Below are 18,989 nucleotides of genomic sequence, written 5' to 3'. Positions count from 1 at the left end.
AGAGAGAGGCGAGAGGGAGAGAGAAAGAGAGAGAGAAGAAAGAGAAGAGAGAAGAGAGAGAGAGAGAGAGAGAGGAGAGAGAAAGAGAGAGAGAGAAGAGAGAGAGAGAAAGAGAGAGAGAGAAAGAGAGAGAGAGGAGAGAGAGAGAGAAAGAGAGAGAGAGAAAGAGAGAGAGAGAAAGAGAGAGAGAGAAAGAGAGAGAGAGAAAGAGAGAGAGAAAGAGAGAGAGAGAAAGAGAGAGAGAAAGGAGAGAGAGAAAGAGAGAGAGAGAAAGAGAGAGAGAGAAAGAGAGAGAGAGAAAGAGAGAGAGAGAAAGAGAGAGAGAGAAAGAGAGAGAGAAAGAAGAAAGAGAGAAAGAGAGAAAGAGAGAAAGAGAGAGAGAAAGAGAGAGAGAAAGGAGAGAGAGAGGAGAGAGAAAGAGAAAGAGAGAGAAAGAAAGAGAGAGAAAGAAAGAGAGAGAAAGAGAGAGAAGAGAGAGAAAGAGAGAGAAAGAGAAAGAGAGAGAAAGAGAAAGAGAGAAAGAGAGAGAAAGAGAGAGAAAGAGAGAGAAAGAGAGAGAAAGAGAGAGAAAGAGAGAGAAAGAGAGAGAAAGAGAGAGAAAGAGAGAGAAGAGAGAGAAAGAGAGAGAAAGATAAAGAGAGAGAGAAAGAGAGAGAGAAAGAGAGAAAGAGAGAGAAAGAGAGAGAAAGAGAGAAAGAGAGAGAGAGAGAGAAAGAGGAAAGAGAGAAGAGAAAGAGAGAGAGAGAGAGAGAGAAAGAGCGAAAGAGAGAGAGAAAGAGAGAGAAAGAGAGAGAAAGAGAGAGAAAGAGAGAAAAAGAGAGAGAAAGAGAGAAAAAGAGAGAGAAAGAGAGAGAGAAAGAGAGAGAAAAGAGAGAGAAAGAAAATGTTCAGCTCCAAAGTTCATATCCCCATTGTTTCGAGAACCTGACTTTCCATGGGTCCGCTCATCTCTATATACATCTTTATAACAAAAAATAAAAAATTCCAGAAATACAGAAGGCAGGAGAGGTCTTTCGTAAATATAGGACCCTGAGCAGGCTATTAAGTCCCTGAATCCCGTAACCCATTTGCAATATTTTCGGTTTCAGGGACAGCGGGCTGACAATCATTATAATCACCATTTACCCTATGGCACACAGCAGAGTTAGGCAGCCAGATCTGAACTATTATCCTGCATAATAACAAGGCAAACCGCCAATCACGTAAAGGCGTCATGTTTGACCACAGAAGAACTAAGAAATTCCCCAAATACAAGGAAATTAAAAGATTCTCACTGTTCAAAAAGATGCAAGAAAAAAAAAAGTTATGGACGCGTCCTGACCAACAGAGGGGGATCTACACCCACACAACACCATGAATGTCAGGCGAGAACACGCAGAAACTCCGACGCTAGGCACAGATAGAAGGAGTAACAAAAAAGAATTTACGTAAAATTATCATTATATAGTTACAAAAAGTGTGTCTGTTCACCTGGGGCTGACATGCTGAATACAGCGGCTCTGTATGGACTCGGCTCACAAGTCTGCACCTTCTATTTTTGGGGGGCATGGTGATTTTTTTATATGGGTGGGATGCAAGGTAATTCCTACTGAACAATGGGTAAAGATGGTACAGAAGCCTTGTCGAGACTTCAGGAAGGTTTCACCTTCACATTTTTATTTATTTTTTGCTGCTCCAGCATGTCTAAAATTAATGAAGGTATTTTGTAGCTACAATGTTTCTATGGTAACAGACTATAAGCGAACCTTTGTAGTCAGATAAATACAGTCACAATCCCATCCTGCCCCCTCTCGTTTTGGTTGGTTACCGAGCAGTAGAGCGCAGATGGCACCATAACGGCACAGTTTGCTCGCTGTATGTCACTGCAGCAAAAGACACATAACGACAGAAAAGTTTTAATTACGATTATTTACACACGTGTTTATTTTTAGGCTCGGGTCACATTTATCCTGCACACTACTTTGAGCACTGCATAGGTGTTTCCATGTAAATACAAAAAAAAAAAAGTGAGTCAAATGGAAGCCTGACGGAAAGGAAAACGATGTCAATGTGGCCAAGTTCTGCCAGTGAACTTTTCAGGTGGACAGAAAAGTAGACAATCGTCCTAATTATCAGCCTGAAAAAAATAGGATACTGCTGGATCAAAAGCCAAAGTGACTCAGTCCATCCCACTATACTGAATGACTCCGTCAGGAGTTTTTTTTTGTCTCAATCCTGTTTTTTCAGAGATTTAGGAGGAAACCCCAAAGCTGTGCTCAGCATAAAGAACAGTATAAATGCAAACTAGATGCACTGGAACAACTTAAAAAAATCAGGGGTTCTTAGATTCTTCTCAGGTGACACCTCAGTGCAGCTTAGTCCCATTATAAGTGAATGGGGTCCACCGAACACTGGAGATATCCATGTGGCAGCGCCTAATATAAATGGATGCCACAACAATGTATAGAATTAATATATGTATAGATTAAATAAACACCAGAGGTCTGGATGGTGAGCAGGCATTAAATTAAAAAAAATATAATAACTTTTTGTGCTCTAAGTTTTTTTCTCTACTTCTTCCAAGAGTTGTCATAGCCGTATGAGGGGTTTGATTTTTTTTGCGGAGAGGAGATTTTACCATATAATGTACTGGAAAACAGGAAAAAAAATTCCAAGCATTGTGAAGTTGCAGAAAGAAAACCCGTAACTTTTTAATCATTAGAACAGTGTGAGGGCTTGTTATTTTGCATAGTTAGCTGCAGTTTGTATTTTGAGGTCCATATGATGTTTTGCTCAATTTTTATAACATTTTTGGGGGAAGGAGCAGAGAGCAATATTTTGCAATTCCATTGTTTCTATTTTCTATTTAATTTTTTGCTTTACAGCATTTACCGTATGGGTTAATTCATTTTATAATTTGATGGGTCAGACTTTTACAGACATGGCGATATAACATAGGTTTACATTTTATTTCATTTGTTGTTAAAAAGGGACAAAAGTGGAACAATTCAAATTATATTAGATATAATATATATATACACACACATATATATATATATATATATATATATATATATATATATATATATATATATATATATATATATATATATATATAGACTTGAAAAGTAGAGTGTAAATTTTGTAAAGACTTAGGCAAGAAAGTGAAAGAATTGGGAGCGCAGGTGGTCTTCTCATCCATCCTCCCAGTGGATGGCCATGGAACAATGAGGTGGAATAAGATTCTACAGGTGAACAACTGGCTACGTCGATGGTGCCGTCAACAAGGATTTGGATTTCTGGATCACGGAATGAATTACCTATACGATGGACTACTTGCTAGAGATGGGGTGCACCTTACGAAGACTGGAAAACATGTATTTGGAAGTCGCCTTGCTACACTCATCAGAAGAGCTTTAAACTAGAACAATGTGGGAAGGGAAGCAAAAGGCCAGAAAAAGCCATACAGCTGACAAATACTATTGAGATCCCTGCTACTGGAAGTGGAAAAGAAGAACAAAGACAAAAAAATCTAAATAATAAAAATATGGGAGGAAGAGAAACCAATCACAAACTAAAATGTTTTTATACAAATGCACAAAGCATGGGCAACAAACAAGGAGAATTGGAACTACTAATGCAGGAAAAGGAATATGATGTCATTGGAATCACTGAAACTTGGTGGGACGATACACATGATTGGAATAAAAGGCTAAAAGGATACAACTTATTTGCAAGAAACAGACTTGATAAACGAGGAGGAGGTGTCGCATTGTATGTTAGAAAAGCGTATATCTGCACAGAGATTGAAGCTTCAGAGACTGGGAGTTCTGTGGAAACTGTTTGGGTAAGAATACAAGGAGAGAACAACGGAAAGGACACCATTGTAGGCATTTACTACAGGCCACCTGGGCAAGCTGAAGATATGGATGAACTCTTTATGTATCAAATGACCAAGTTCTCCAAAAAATATGACGTAGTGGTCATGGGAGATTTCAACTATCCAGACATTTGTTGGGAATCTCTCTCAAGTAAAACTAACAGGTCAAGCAAATTCTTATCCTCTCTTGCTGACAACTTTATCTTCCAAAAGGTAGGGGAGAAAACAAGGGGATCTGCTACTTTGGATCTAATCCTTATAAACAGGGAGGAAATGGTTGAGGAGGTAAAGGTGGCTGGGACCCTAGGAGGCAGCGATCATGCTATTATAGAATTTTGGATAACTAGAGGAGGAAGACATGTGAAGACTCAAACTTCAAGGTTAGATTTTAGAAAGGCAAATTTTAAGAGACTCAGAAAGAGAATAGGAGGGATCCAATGGCTGGATGTCTTTAAGGACAAAAATGTCCAGGAAGGATGGGAAATTTTTAAAAATGAGATTCTCAAAGCACAATCGTTAACAATCCCGAAAAGTAGGAAGAATGGGAAGCATTTAAGGAAACCAGGATGGATGAACACAGAACTTAAACACATGCTAAAAAGAAAGAAAGAAATGTTTATTAAATGGAAAGAGGGAGGCATATCTAAAGAAGATTATAATGCAGTCTGCAGATCCTGCAGGGCACGTATCAGGTTAGCTAAAGCTGACAATGAATTAAGGCTTGCAAGAGATGTCAAAAGCAATAAAAAAGGATTTGGGGGGGGTATGTCAAAAGTAAAAGAAAAGTCAAAGATGCTATAGGATTTTTACAGGATGAAAATGGAGAAATGGTAAGAGAGGATGTTGAGAAGGCCGAACTTTTTAATTCCTATTTTGCATCTGTTTTCTCTCAGAAAGAAAATGTAACATCAACTGATCTTCACTGTCCTTTTAAAGGAATAGAGGAATCCAAGTTATCTGTAAACAGAAAGATTGTGAGGGAATATTTAGCTAACATAAATGAGTTCAAGTCTCCAGGTCCAGATGAATTACACCCCAGAGTACTGAAGGAGATCGTAGAAGAAATTTTAGAACCACTCTCCATAATCTTTGAAAATTCTTGGAGAACAGGAGAAGTCCCAGAAGACTGGAGAAGAGCAAATGTTGTTCCTATCTTCAAAAAGGGGAAGAAGGTGGACCCAGGGAACTATAGGCCGGTGAGTCTGACTTCTATACCAGGAAAGATCTTTGAACAAATTATTAAACAACATGTATGTAAGTACATGGATAAGAATGAAGTGATTAACCAGAGTCAGCATGGGTTTGTAACTAACAAGTCATGTCAGACTAACTTAATTTCCTTCTATGACAGAATCACTGACTGGGTGGATCAGGGAAATGCTGTAGATATAGTATATCTTGACTTCAGCAAAGCATTTGACAAAGTATCTCACACCATCCTTATTGAAAAAATGACCAAGTATGCAATGGGCCAGGCAACTGTTAGGTGGATTCATAACTGGCTTAGTGATCGGACTCAAAGGGTGGTTGTAAATGGCTTCACATCCAGCTGGATGAATGTCTCAAGTGGGGTACCACAGGGCTCCGTCCTGGGACCTGTATTGTTCAACATCTTTATCAATGATTTAGATGAAGGAACTGAGGGTAAACTGATTAAATTTGCTGATGACACAAAGCTAGGAGGGATAGCTAATACTAGAGAAGAGAGAGAGAGGATTCAAAAAGACCTAAATAAACTGGAGCAGTGGGCAGCAACCAACAGAATGGTTTTTAACAGGGAAAAATGCAAAGTACTACATCTGGGCAATAAAAATGAAAAAAGCATATACAGAATGGGAGGAATAGAGCTAAGCAACAGTACATGTGAAAAAGACTTAGGTATACTAATAGATCATAGACTGAACATGAGTCAACAGTGTGATGCAGCAGCAAAAAAGGCAAATACAATTCTGGGATGTATTAACAGAAGCATACAGTCTAGATCACGTGAAGTCATTATCGGTCTTTACTCCTCTTTGGTCAGACCTCATCTGGAATACTGTGTACAGTTTTGGGCACCACATTTTAAAAAAGACATAGACAAACTGGAGCAAGTTCAGAGAAGAGCGACCAGAATGGTGACTGGTCTGCAAACCATGTCCTATGAGGAACGGTTGCAGGATTTGGGAATGTTTAGCTTGCAAAAAAGAAGACTGAGAGGAGACTTAATAGCTGTCTACAAATATGTCAAGGGCTGTCACATTGTAGAAGGATCATCTTTATTCTCATTTGCACAAGGAAAGACTAGAAGCAATGGGATGAAACTAAATGGGAGGAGACACAGATTAGATATTAGAAAAAACTTTTTGACAGTTAGGGTGATTAATGAGTGGAACAGGCTGCCACGAGAGGTGGTGAGTTCCCCTTCAATGGACGTCTTCAAACAGAGGCTGGACAGACATCTGTCTGAGATGATCTAGTGAATCCTGCTTTGAGCAGGGGGTTGGACCAGATGACCCAGGAGGTCCCTTCCAACTCTACCATTCTATGATTAAAAATATATAATATAAAAAATATATATTTGTGCGTGTGCATACATATATATATATATACGTACTTTATTTATTATATACATACATACACACAAATATATTCTTTTAGAATTATTTTTTTATTTTTTATATAATATATTTTTACAAAATTTACACTTTACTTTTTAAGTCCCCATAGGGGACTAACCTGCAATCATTTGTTTGCTTGTCCTATATTTCCCGCTATACTGAAGCATTGCAGTATATAGACAAAATGATCGTCTCTTATGATGACCAACCCGTGTTTAGGCTTCACAAGACTGCCAAGAAGGCAACAAGGGCCTTCATCAGGCCCCTCACTATCACCCCACAGTTGCTTTGCGGGGCGAGAGGGGGTTTGTTGATGGGCGTCAGGCAGGACTGCATGCTTTGAATGCCGCTGTCACTGATTGATAGCATTTAAGGGTTTAGACAGCAGTGATCAGAGCTAGTGACTATAGCTGCTGTTGGAGGCAGGCAGATGTCGGCTGTATTACACAGATGGCACTCGCCGTGTGTGGAGTGGGCTCAGATCCTAAGCCTGTTCCATGCACCTGAACTCAACATAGACCATTGGGAGGTAGGGGAAGGGGTTAATATTTGTCCAAACAAACATATACACATCTATATACACACACACATCTCCCATACACACAATTTATGCATTTCTGTGGCGTTTCCTACCTTAAAAAACAAGAAGGTTGGCACAGAGGTGATCTCGTACTTCTCCGACACTTCAGGAATAGCTTCGGCTTCAAGCTTCAAATAATAAAAAAAAAAAGGAAAAAAAATAAAAAAATACAATGTTGAAGTAATTTTATTTTCATGTCCCCTTTTTATGGCACATGTTTTAGAAAACCCTCGCAGGGATACTTGGGATGTTTAAAATGGAGTTGAATGCAAAACTTTGCAAGTCATTTGCATTTAAATGAGGCTCGCCGGGCTGCCCCTGTCATCCACTGAGCGTGCACTGTGACAAAACAGGTTCAAGGGGTCTTATTTTGTTGCACATTTCAAAAGATGCCCCGAGGCTGCAAATAAAAATTTTTTTTGGTGCACTAGTGACCTAGTAAATTTTCAATCATATGCAGCTACTACTATATTGAAATCCATAAATCACTGACCCCGGTTATGTCATGATTACAGTGCTTATTTTCTGCCCACAGCAATTCTAGCTGTTTGCTCTATTGACTAATTTCGAGAGGCAGTACATCAAGACTGACATTTGCAGCTCTCTGCAAATTATGAAGCAAAAGGAAAAAAAAAGAAAGAAAAAGAGAGAGGGGAAAAGGAGAATTTCTTCAATAAGCTATTGATGTCTGGTAAATTTTACGCTTAACCCTTCGCGCAGCAGCTCGTTTCTGAGCGATAATGCTCGGTAATTATTAAAGACAAATGGTGACCGGCGATCGAACATTAGTCAGCCGGTCAGGAGGCGGAAGGCGAAGGTTTTCAGGAAAGGGCAGGTTGGCATTGATGTGACAGCTTCTTTAGAATGGCCCCAGTCCTTGAATCTGCATTTGTCCTTTATGTTATACTAAGCCTCGTTCCCTCCATTAATGCATGCACGGTACGCGCGGCACCAGCTGTCGAAATGTGGCATGACTATGGGGGTGAATAAAGAAATGGCCAGGGAATGTGATCGACACAGAAACCACATGGGGCAATGTGTCTCCACTCCACATCTCAAATATCGGAGGCCGCACACTGACGCCAACAATCCATTCATTCACTTTGACGCTGCCAGAGATCTACAGGAGTCCCAACGAGAATGAACGGAGTGATGGCCGCCATTCCGATGAGGCATTTCAGAAGGGTCTCATTGGAAAGACCCCCCAACGATCCATCACTTATCACCGAATCCTTTGATCCATTGTTTGCCAGCTACTGCGTTAGGGTCAGCACAGTATTTTGTAGTCTGCCATTTTGGCCTACTACAGACAGGAGCCTAGAAATAGGTAGGGGCGCAGTAAGTAGCCTGCAGCTCCAACCGCCGCGTGTCTATCACCTACTACTACAAGTCTATTTATTGTGCAAAATCCTGAATGTTAATCATTTTTCTACATAACTGAAGGCACACTTTAAAAGGAATCTGACAAAAGGTTTTTGCTATGTAATCAAAGAGCACAGTGATATAGGGGCAAAGACCCTGATTCCGGCGATGTATCACTTATTATTCTGTGCTTTGCTGTTTCAATAAAATCAGTGTTTTATCAGCAGGAGATTATTACTAGAGGAATAGGTGCCTCGTGCCTCCTGGTCCAACCAGGTCCCCACCACTGACTGGCTGTTTTCTGTTTATTGACAGAAAGCAGCCAATCAGTGGTGTGGGCGGGGTTATACACAACTCAGCATTCCGAGAACTGCTAAAATGTAGATTCTATCACAACTGTCACACCCAGTAAACTACTAAGTGAGACATGACTGGAATCAGGGTCTCTGTCCCTGCATCATGCTGCTGGCAGATTACATCACAAAAACCTGCCAAAAGATTCCCTTTAACAATAAAGAACAGGTCAGGGTCAAATGAATAGCTCCAACGTGGTCCATCTACATGCAGTACAACATAGTATCTCCTGGGTCTGGCAGACGCCAGGGTCTATAGCTGATGGATAAAGATGTACAAACATTATAAAATACTTTAAGCCAAATTAAAGAAATTGTCCAATGCTGGAGCTATTTTATTTTATTTTTTACTTAAATACAGGTATTTGGAGCTAAAAATAAATTTTGCCATCATTAAAAATGTTGCACCGTTTGGCTTTTATAGTCATTTTTATTTCCCTGCACATTCAACTGTTATGTGGTCTGAGGCCATAATTAGCGGAGAGGAGCTGCAGTGGGTGAAATAAGTATTGAACATGTCACCAATTTTCTAAGTAAATCTATTTCGAAAAGGTGCTATTGACATGAAATTCTCCCCAGATGTCGGTAACAACCCATCCAATCCACACAGGAAAAAAAAATCAAACCATAACTGTCCGTAAATTAAGTTATGTGTAATAATGAGAAATTACACAGGAAAAAAGTATTGAACACATGAAGAAAGAGAGGTGCAAAAAGCCCTGGAGAGTCATGCCACCAGCAGAAATCTATCAGTAATTAGAAAGTAATCCGGTCACTTAGTGAAAAATAAGATCAGCTGGTTGTCTATAAAAAGGTGTCTTATTACCAAGGTAACACACAAGAAACCTCTCACGATGAGTAAACCCAGTGAGCTGTCTCAAGACCTTTGCAACCTTATTGTTGCAAACCATACTGATGGCATTGGTTACAGAATTTCTAAACTACAGAAGTTCCACTGAGTGCTGTTGGGGCCATAATCCAGAAATGGAAAGAACATAAATTTACCATAAAGCAGCCACAACCAGGTGCTCCCTGCAAGATTTCAGACAGAGGAGTGAAAAGAATTATCAGAAGAGTTGTTCAAGAGCCAAGGACCACCTATGGAGAGCTACAGAAAGGCCTGGAATCCGCAGGTACAATTGTTTCAAAGAAAACTAAGTAATGCACAGAACCTCCTTGACCTATATGCACACTCACCATGCAAGACTCTATTGCTGAACAAAAACCATGCTCAAGCGAGTTTACAGTTTGCTCAACAACATTTAGACAAGCCTGTGAAATACTGGAGAATATAGTCTGGTCAGATGAGACCAAAATTCAACTCTTTCGATGCCATAATACACACCATGCTTGGAGGCCAAAAGGCATTAAGTATCACACCAAAAACACCATACCAACAGTGAAGTTTGGAGCTGGGAACATCATGGTGTGGGGCGGTTTTCAGCATATGGCACTGGCAAACTTCATATGATTGAAGGAAGGATGAATGGACAAATGTACCAAGGCATTCTTGATAAAAATCTGCTGCCATCTACCAGGATGATGAAGATGAAACAAGGATGGACATTTCAGCAAGACAATGATCCCAGACACACAGCCAAAGAAACTCTCAACTGGTTTCAGAGAAAGAAAACAAAGCTGCTAGAATGGCCGAGCCGATCACCGGACCAGAATCCAATAGAAAATGTATGGAAGGAAGTAAAGCTCAGAGTTCATAGAAGGAGCCCACGGGACCCTCAGGATGTGAAGAATGTTTGTGTGGAAAAATGAGCCAAAAATCACACCTGAGCAATGCCTGCGACTAGTTTCTCCATACAGGAGGCATCTTGAAGCTTCATCACCAACAAAGGCTTTTGTACAAACTATTAATTAAATTTCAGTAAGCGTGTTTAAATACGGTACTTTTTCCCTGTGTCATTCCTCATTATTATACCTAATTTATGGACATCTATGATGTGATTCCTTTGCCTGTGTGGATTGGACGGGTTGTTACCGACATCTGGTGAGAATTTCATGTGAATAGCACCTTTAGAAATATATTTAAAATTGGGCGACGTGTTCAATACTCATCCGTTGTATAAAAAAAAAAATTTAGGAACTCTCCCATTGGAACGTCAGAGGGAACTCACTAATGGATCCTCTGTTAACTCATTCTGCAGCCAGCAATACACAAAGCAACAGAGGCTTGTTCAAATGCTACGTTTTTGCTGAAAAACAATGCAGCGTTTTACAGTACCAACACAGGCAATGAACTTTCTGAAATATCATGCACATCCTGCAGATTGTTCAAATCTGCAATGAGTCAATTCTTTAAGCGTTTTTGCAGCTATTTCATCCTTTCAAATGAATGGTCAAAAAAAACGCATGAAAAAATGCATCAAAAACTCGCATATTTTATGCAGTATTTTTCCTGGCAACATTCTGGTTTTTGCTGCTGAAAAATCTGCTGCAAATACTCAACATGTGCACATACCCTAAGCAAGAAAATAAATATTGTCCTGAAAGAAGGACAATCCCTTTAATGTTATTTTTCAGATGGTACTATACCTTTACAAATGTGACTCCGGGCTGGACCTTGGCCAGTTCGGCCATAACATCATTCATTTGAGAACACTGAGGAGCCCATGGAGCCCAAAAATGTACAACGAGCAAAGCCCTGAAAATAGAAATAGAACTGATAAGTCAAAGGGGTAGATTTATTAAAATCACCAAAATCAAAATGCACCGAAATCCACTGTCACAATTAGAGAATCCTGAATAAATGGAGGAGGTCCTCTACTTGGGATCCTTTTCCCATGGGCAGAACAGATTGACGTTGCAAAAAGAATCTCTCTCTAGAGGACCAGTCCTGTCCTCCAACACATAGAAAACCCAATGATTTTACCCTTTAAATTATTTATTTGCACATGTTGCTGTTTTAAAGATAAGTCCAGCAATACCTTTACATGCCCAGTCTGTTCATTACTGAGAAGCGTTTGAATTGATATGCAAATGAGGCTAAAGAGCTATGGTAGATCTGTAGCCTCTGTCACTCCAGATCTATTCCAAGCCTCCTCTTGCTGGAGTCTCGACTCATTTCTTGGAAATCACATTGTACAGAATTATTAGGCGAGTTGTATTTTAGAGGATTATTTTTATTATTGATCAACAACTATGTTCTCAATCAACCCAAAAGACTCAAATATCCAAGCTTAATAGTTTTGGAAGTTGGAGTGGGGTTTTTTTTTAGATTTGGCTATCTTAGGAGGATATCTGTTTGTGCAGGTAACTATTACTGTGCAGAATTATTAGGCAACTTAATAAAAACCAAATATAATCCCATCTCACTTGTTTATTTTCACCAGGTAAACCAATATCAGTGCACAAAATTTAGAAATAAACATTTCTGACATGCAAAAACAAAAACAAAAAAAATTAGTGATGAATATTGCCACCTTTCTTTATGATGACACTCAACAGCCTTCCATCCATAGATTCTGTCACTTGCTTGATCTGTTTTTGATCATCATTGCGTGCAGCCGCCACCACAGCCTCCCAGACACTGTTCCAAGAGGTGTACTGTTTTCCCTCCCTGTAGATCTCACATTTTATGATGGACCACAGGTTCTCTATGGGGTTCAGATCAGGTGAACAAGGGGGGCATGTCATTATTTTTTCTTCTTTTAGACCTTTACTGGCCAGCCACGCTGTGGAGTAGTTGGATGCATGTGATGGAGCATTGTCCTGCATGAAAATCATGTTTTTCTTGAACGATACCGACTTCTTCCTGTACCACTGCTTGAAGAAGTTGTCTTCCAGAAACAGGCAGTAGGTCTGGGAGTTGAGCTTCACTCCATCCTCAACCCGAAAAGGTCCCACAAGTTCATCTTTGATGATACCAGCCCATACTAGTACCCCACCTCCACTTTGCTGGTGTCTGAGTCGGAGTGGAGCTCTCTGCCCTTTACTGATCCAGCCTCTGGCCCATCAAGAGTCACTCTCATTTCATCAGTCCATAAAACCTTTGAAAAATCAGTCTTAAGATATTTCTTGCCCCATTCTTGACGTTTTATCTTATGTTTCTTGTTCAAAGTGGTCGTTTTTCAGCCTTCCTTACCTTGGCCATGTCCCTGAGTATCGCACACCTTGTGCTTTTTGATACTCCAGTAACGTTGCAGCTCTGAAATATGGAAAACTGGTGGCGAATGGCATCTTGGCAGCTTCACGCTTGATTTTCCTCAATTCATGGGCAGTTATTTTGCGCCTTTTTTGGCCAACACGCTTCTTGCGACCCTGTTGGCTATTTGCCATGAAACGCTTGATTGTTCGGTGATCATGCTTCAAAAGTTCGGAAATTTCAAGACTGCCGCATTCCTCTGCAAGACATCTCACAATTTTGGACTTTTCAGAGCCCGTCAAATCTCTCTTCTGACCCATTTTGCCGAAGGAAAGGAGGTTGCCTAATAATTAAGCACACCTTATATAGGGTGTTGATGTCATTAGTCAACACCCCTCCTCATTACAGAGATGCACATCTCCAGATTTACTTAATTGGTAGTTGGCTCTCAAGCCTATGCAGCTTGGAGTAGGACAACATGTATAAAAAGTATCATGTGATCAAAATACGCATTTGAACAAGCAGGAAGAGGCCGTGTTGGGCGGGGAATAGAGATGGAGTGACAGAGGCTTCAGATCTATAAACAGCTCTTCAGCCTCATTTGCATATGAATTCAAACTCTGATTTCTCAGTAACAGAGGAACGGACCGGCCATGTAAAGGTATTTCTGGACTTATCTTTGAAAGCAGTACATGAGCATGTAAATAGTTATAGGCCAATTGCTATGGCATGGGAGTAGTAATGCTAGGTATGCAGTGAGGCCAGGTATAAGGTAGTTTTCTGCATTCCAGACAAACTATTTTTCCGCCTCACATTGTGATTGAGAAAGGTCTGTTGTGCCGGATGGAAACGTCATGTGGATTGTAGGAATTTTTCATTCAAAACCACATATTTGGAGAGAAGAGTTCTACTTTACACTATAGTCAAGGGACTCTTCTAAAATATAAGGATGGAACAAAGCGGGGGATCCTATTTATGTCTGCTAGCTATGGGGTTTGTAGTCTGGTACCATGGAGACACATTAGTCTGTACATGAGCTGCCATCACAAAACAGTAGGATACATTTTTTAAACAAGATTATTTGCAAAATTCCTTTGTTGTTAAGTTAGATGGACTGGAGCAAAAAATTAGTTGCAGCGTAAAGTAGTTAGCCACTACTCGGACAACCCCTTCTGAATCCTTAAGTTTCTCCACAGTAAAATAATGACACCTACTCTTGCCTCAGGTGCAGGCGCCGTTCCAACGGTGTCGGTATTGACTCTCCCGGGGATAGCATGACATTATGTCATGCGATCCCTGCGGCCAATCACCGCTGTCTTCCCTCTCCTTTAGACAAATCAAGACATCCGGAGGAAGGGAGAGCTGCGGCTGCTTCCGTCTCATTTCTTTTGGATGTCAATTCCATCTGTAGGAGAGGGGAGTGAAGCCAGCGCTAATTGGCCACAGGGAGCCCTAGGAGAGACAGTGCCGACACCTCTGGAAAGGCACTGGCACCGGAGAGGAGTATAGGTGTTATTTTACTGGCGGGGAAACATAGGGATTCAGAAGGGGTTGTCTGAGTAGTGGACGAACCCTTTAAGGCCCCCATAAACATTAGACTAACGTCAGCAGAACCTGCCAATATCAACAGGTTCAGACAACAGTCAAGAGCTACGTTGACACGCAGCGTTTTTCCTGCCAACACTCCAGATGCAAAGAAGCTACAAACGAGTTTTGCAGCATTTTTCATAAATAAAAAGTAACTTTATTAAAACATGTACTGTAGACAAATCACACGTGTATTCTGTACCAAATAACCGCAGCAGATAGCTGCATTTTACATGCAGTGTTTTTCTTGCAGAAAAAATAAACACTGCAAAAATCAAAAATGTGTATGGGGTCCCCCGACAGATGATTGACAAGGGCGTTAAAGATCCAGTATGTCTAATTTCGGACTGAGAATCCTTTTGTTCTTTAAGTGATAAGTCGCTGCCAGAGATTTCTGGCAGTGGCTCTCTCTTATAAAGAACATAGGAGGAGTCAAATGATCGGCTGAATGATGGCTATCTAATGGGTATGGGGGGCTTTAGTTAAAGAGCAGCAACTATATCTTTCCAATACACTGAAGGCCCTACCTATATTCGGCTGAACCCACCGACCATCTGACGTGTGAGGGCTGCCAACACTCCCAATGCCCACTCTTCTTGTTCTCTGACAGTGACTACTCCCCTCTCGCTGGGTGTTAAAGTGTTCATGAGCAAAGGAGAGTTAGACAAATAGTAGTAGGCCAAGTGAGTGCTACTAACACAACAGTTTGCGCCCATAGAACAGGTGAAGAATAATGGCAGGCTGTATTCTGCCAATGTGTCAGCAGAACAATAGAATACAATTTTAATTCTTCCATTAGGTTAAAATAATAAACTCAGGTGTTACTCCCCCTCCCCAGGTCCAGTGTTGCCTTTCCACTGCTGCTACAGTCTTTGTTAACAGTCAGCAGGGGTGACGCCACAACTACAGCCAATCACTCAGGGCTCTGATCCGCAGAGTCCTATGTTGGCTATGGGAGAGTGTTGTGGGCATGCTCTGAGGCCTGTGCAGAGGACAGGTCAACAATGTCATCATAGTAGACAACTCATTTAAAGGATTTGTACTTCGCTGGTAAAACATACACTATTTTATGGATACCTCACTGATAGCTAGCGTCCCGATCCCAAGAGTGTAGGGCTTAGTAACGCACATGGAGTATCACTGCGCAGTATGACCACTACACAGCTCACTTCTACGGGAGAACAGCGCTCTGTTATTATGAGCAGTGAATGGTGCGATAATGTGCATACTCCACCACCATTCCATCCACACAGTCGACCCCCTCCAGTCTATTAGCAGGTAAAAATTGCTAGAAAACTAGAAATAAGCAAAAGCAGCACCCTTGTCCAGCAGACACGGACCAAACCACTGTGCTCATCCGATCTGCCGGTACGTCCGGCTCCGCTTCTGATGTCATGCCTGCGTTGTGCCAACCCAACCAATCAGAAGAGGAGTTGTGCATGCCAGCAGGTAGGAAGAGATTCACAAGGTTCTGGTGCGGCGGCCGCAGACTACAGACATGAATGGTGAACAGAGTCCTGTGAATCATTGTGCTCAACTCTACTGAAAAAAGAAAAACTGCACATGAGGAAATGGAGAAATTCTTGATTAAAGCAGAAGTAGATTTGATTTCCTGACGTGCAAGTCATGTAGGTAAAAATTAGCCTTTTAGTAAATTCTGCCACAAATTACTAAATATCTAAATATATATATTGACGTCCATCCGAGGCATCTGCTATATACTCTGTTATCCTCCATAGTGTCCACATGAATCAAATAAAAATCCTACACAACAGCAATGATTAAAGGATTATTCCCATTTCCACACGATATCATTTGTCCATAGCGCAGGAGATAACTTTCTGATCATTAGGACTGTTGGGACCCCCCATGCGATCCTGAGATTAGGGCTCTGCAGAGCTCTGTCCTGTATGGAGTGGTGAGGAACATGCTCCGCTCTTCATCTTTGAGTGCTGTGCTTGGCCTTTTGCAGCACTCCCGTCCACAATGAGTGTGCACACCTCTCCTCCAATCAGAATGGAGGGCGTCCTTTCCTGGGAATCCAGAACCTCATTCTGCAGATAGCTGGCAGTCCCAGCGGTCGGACACCGAGAGGAGCAGATCCACGTTATATTGGGACAAACCCTCTAAGTGTCACATCTGGGCATTGTGGTGTTTTCACATTGCAGATTACATCATTCACAGAATATACGCTCAATAACAATAAAAATACCAGGAAAAAAACTACCAAAACTGCTGTGAAAATCCAATCTAATAAAGATTTTATACTAAGTAACCGATCCTACAGTCAGCGTCGGGGGGTTATACCCGGCGTGCACGGCGCGGCAGTCAGTGTGGGGGGTTATACCCGGTGTACACGGCGCTGCAGTCAGCGTGGGGGGGTTATACCCGGTGTACACGGCGGCTGCAGTCAGCGTGGGGGGTTATACCCGGTGTACACGGCGGCTGCAGTCAGCGTGGGGGGTTATACCCGGTGTACACGGCGCTGCAGTCAGCGTGGGGGGGTTATACCCGGTGTACACGGCGCTGCAGTCAGCGTGGGGGGTTATACCCGGTGTACACGGCGCTGCAGTCAGTGTGGGGGGTTATACCCGGTGTACAGGGCGCTGCAGTCAGTGTGGGGGTTATACCCGTTGTGCACAGCGCTGCGGTCAGTGTGGGGGGTTATACCCGGTGTACAGGGCGCTGCAGTCAGCGTGGGGGGTTATACCCGGTGTACACGGCGCTGCAGTCAGCGTGGGGGGGGTTATACCCGGTGTACACGGCGCTGCAGTCAGCGTGGGGGGTTATACCCGGTGTACACGGCGCTGCAGTCAGTGTGGGGGGTTATACCCGGTGTACACGGCGCTGCAGTCAGTGTGGGGGGTTATACCCGGTGTACACGGCGCTGCAGTCAGTGTGGGGGGTTATACCCGGTGTACACGGCGCTGCAGTCAGTGTGGGGGGTTATACCCGGTGTACACGGCGCTGCAGTCAGTGTGGGGGGTTATACCCGGTGTACACGGCGCTGCAGTCAGTGTGGGGGGTTATACCCGGTGTACACGGCGCTGCAGTCAGTGTGGGGGGTTATACCCGGTGTACAGGGCGCTGCAGTCAGTGTGGGGGTTATACCCGTTGTGCACAGCGCTGCGGTCAGTGTGGGGGGTTATACCCGGTGTACAGGGCGCTGCAGTCAGTGTGGGGGGTTATACCCGGTGTACACGGCGCTGCAGTCAGTGTGGGGGGTTATACCCGGTGTACACGGCGCTGCAGTCAGTGTGGGGGGTTATACCCGGTGTACAGGGCGCTGCAGTCAGTGTGGGGGGTTATACCCGGTGTACAGGGCGCTGCAGTCAGTGTGGGGGGTTATACCCGGTGTACAGGGCGCTGCAGTCAGTGTGGGGGGTTATACCCGGTGTACAGGGCGCTGCAGTCAGTGTGGGGGGTTATACCCGGTGTACAGGGCGCTGCAGTCAGTGTGGGGGGTTATACCCGGTGTACAGGGCGCTGCAGTCAGTGTGGGGGGTTATACCCGGTGTACAGGGCGCTGCAGTCAGTGTGGGGGGTTATACCCGGTGTACAGGGCGCTGCAGTCAGTGTGGGGGGTTATACCCAGTGTACAGGGCGCTGCAGTCAGTGTGGGGGGTTATACCCGGTGTACAGGGCGCTGCAGTCAGTGTGGGGGGTTATACCCGGTGTACAGGGCGCTGCAGTCAGTGTGGGGGGTTATACCCGGTGTACAGGGCGCTGCAGTCAGTGTGGGGGTGTTATACCTGGTGTATACAGCGCTGTGGTCAGTGTGGGGGGTGCAGTATAATACACACTATTCACACACTATCAGGGCATGCTGGGATCTGCAGTGCTCAGGGGTCAGACATGGAGCGGTTCCCTGCAGTGTTCACCCTCAGCCATCACTGAGGCCTCTGGTGTCACAGCCCCTCGGTGCAAAGAGAGGACACTGCCCGGTCTCCTCACACACCCCCGTCACTCACACACGTACTTATCACTCTTCTGTAACAGCTCCTCGAAATGTGTGACAGAGCCGGCCTCCAGCACCGCCGCCATGCTGCCGGGAACCACGGGACACCGGAGCGCCGAGCTATCGATCGGGGGACTAGAAGCGTCTGTGCGGATCACGTGCCCTGACAGGCAGACATCGCTGGCCGAGCGCGGAGCCCCTGATGCCTGAGGTCACTGCTGATCCCTGCGGCTGCAGCAATGTGCGAAGGAAGAAGCAGTCACTGCAGCACGATCGTGCAAATCCCTAATACTGCTGAAACCCCAGTAAACCGCTTGTGTTTCCTTTCCAAATTAATGAAATTGCAAAGAATTGATTTAAAAAAAGACTTTTGCAATGGAAAAGGTTCAAATAATAACCATGAAACACTAACGCGTTTCTGGCATAACAGTAGCCACCACTCATAGCCGTGAACATTTCCCATTGCAGAGGGTTTTTTGTCTATTTCTGTCATGCAATAAAGACGATTCGGTTACTTTCTTCCTTGCATGTGCACGTTTCCGGCCTGTGGAGCCTAAATATGCGCTGAAGATATATTACACAGCACAGAAGTTC

At 43.1% G+C, this 18,989-nt stretch overlaps 1 protein-coding gene across 2 annotated transcripts in view; it reads right to left on the bottom strand.

Annotated features, from left to right (window-relative positions):
* The window catches only part of GLRX3 (glutaredoxin 3), a 47,837-nt gene extending 29,267 nt beyond the window's left edge, over positions 1-18,570 (bottom strand). For both annotated transcript variants that reach the window (XR_012322092.1, XM_073685094.1), the window contains exons 1-3: positions 18,417-18,570; positions 11,302-11,410; positions 7,093-7,167 (exon numbers count right to left, since the gene is read on the bottom strand). Coding sequence is in view for 1 of the 2 variants with exons in the window: in XM_073685094.1 (XP_073541195.1) it covers positions 7,093-7,167; positions 11,302-11,410; positions 18,417-18,481 (249 nt within the window). In the remaining variant the exon portion in view is untranslated. The remainder of the gene's footprint in view (positions 1-7,092; positions 7,168-11,301; positions 11,411-18,416) is intronic.
* Positions 18,571-18,989: the final 419 nt, after the last annotated feature.

Source organism: Phyllobates terribilis, unplaced genomic scaffold (assembly GCF_046119375.1).
Source record: "Phyllobates terribilis strain yellow unplaced genomic scaffold, ASM4611937v1 Scaffold_5__5_contigs__length_657084704, whole genome shotgun sequence".
NCBI lineage: Eukaryota > Metazoa > Chordata > Amphibia > Anura > Dendrobatidae > Phyllobates > Phyllobates terribilis.
The sequence above is the reverse complement of the archived record's forward strand: the minus strand, read 5'-3'. Positions and strand labels throughout refer to the sequence as shown.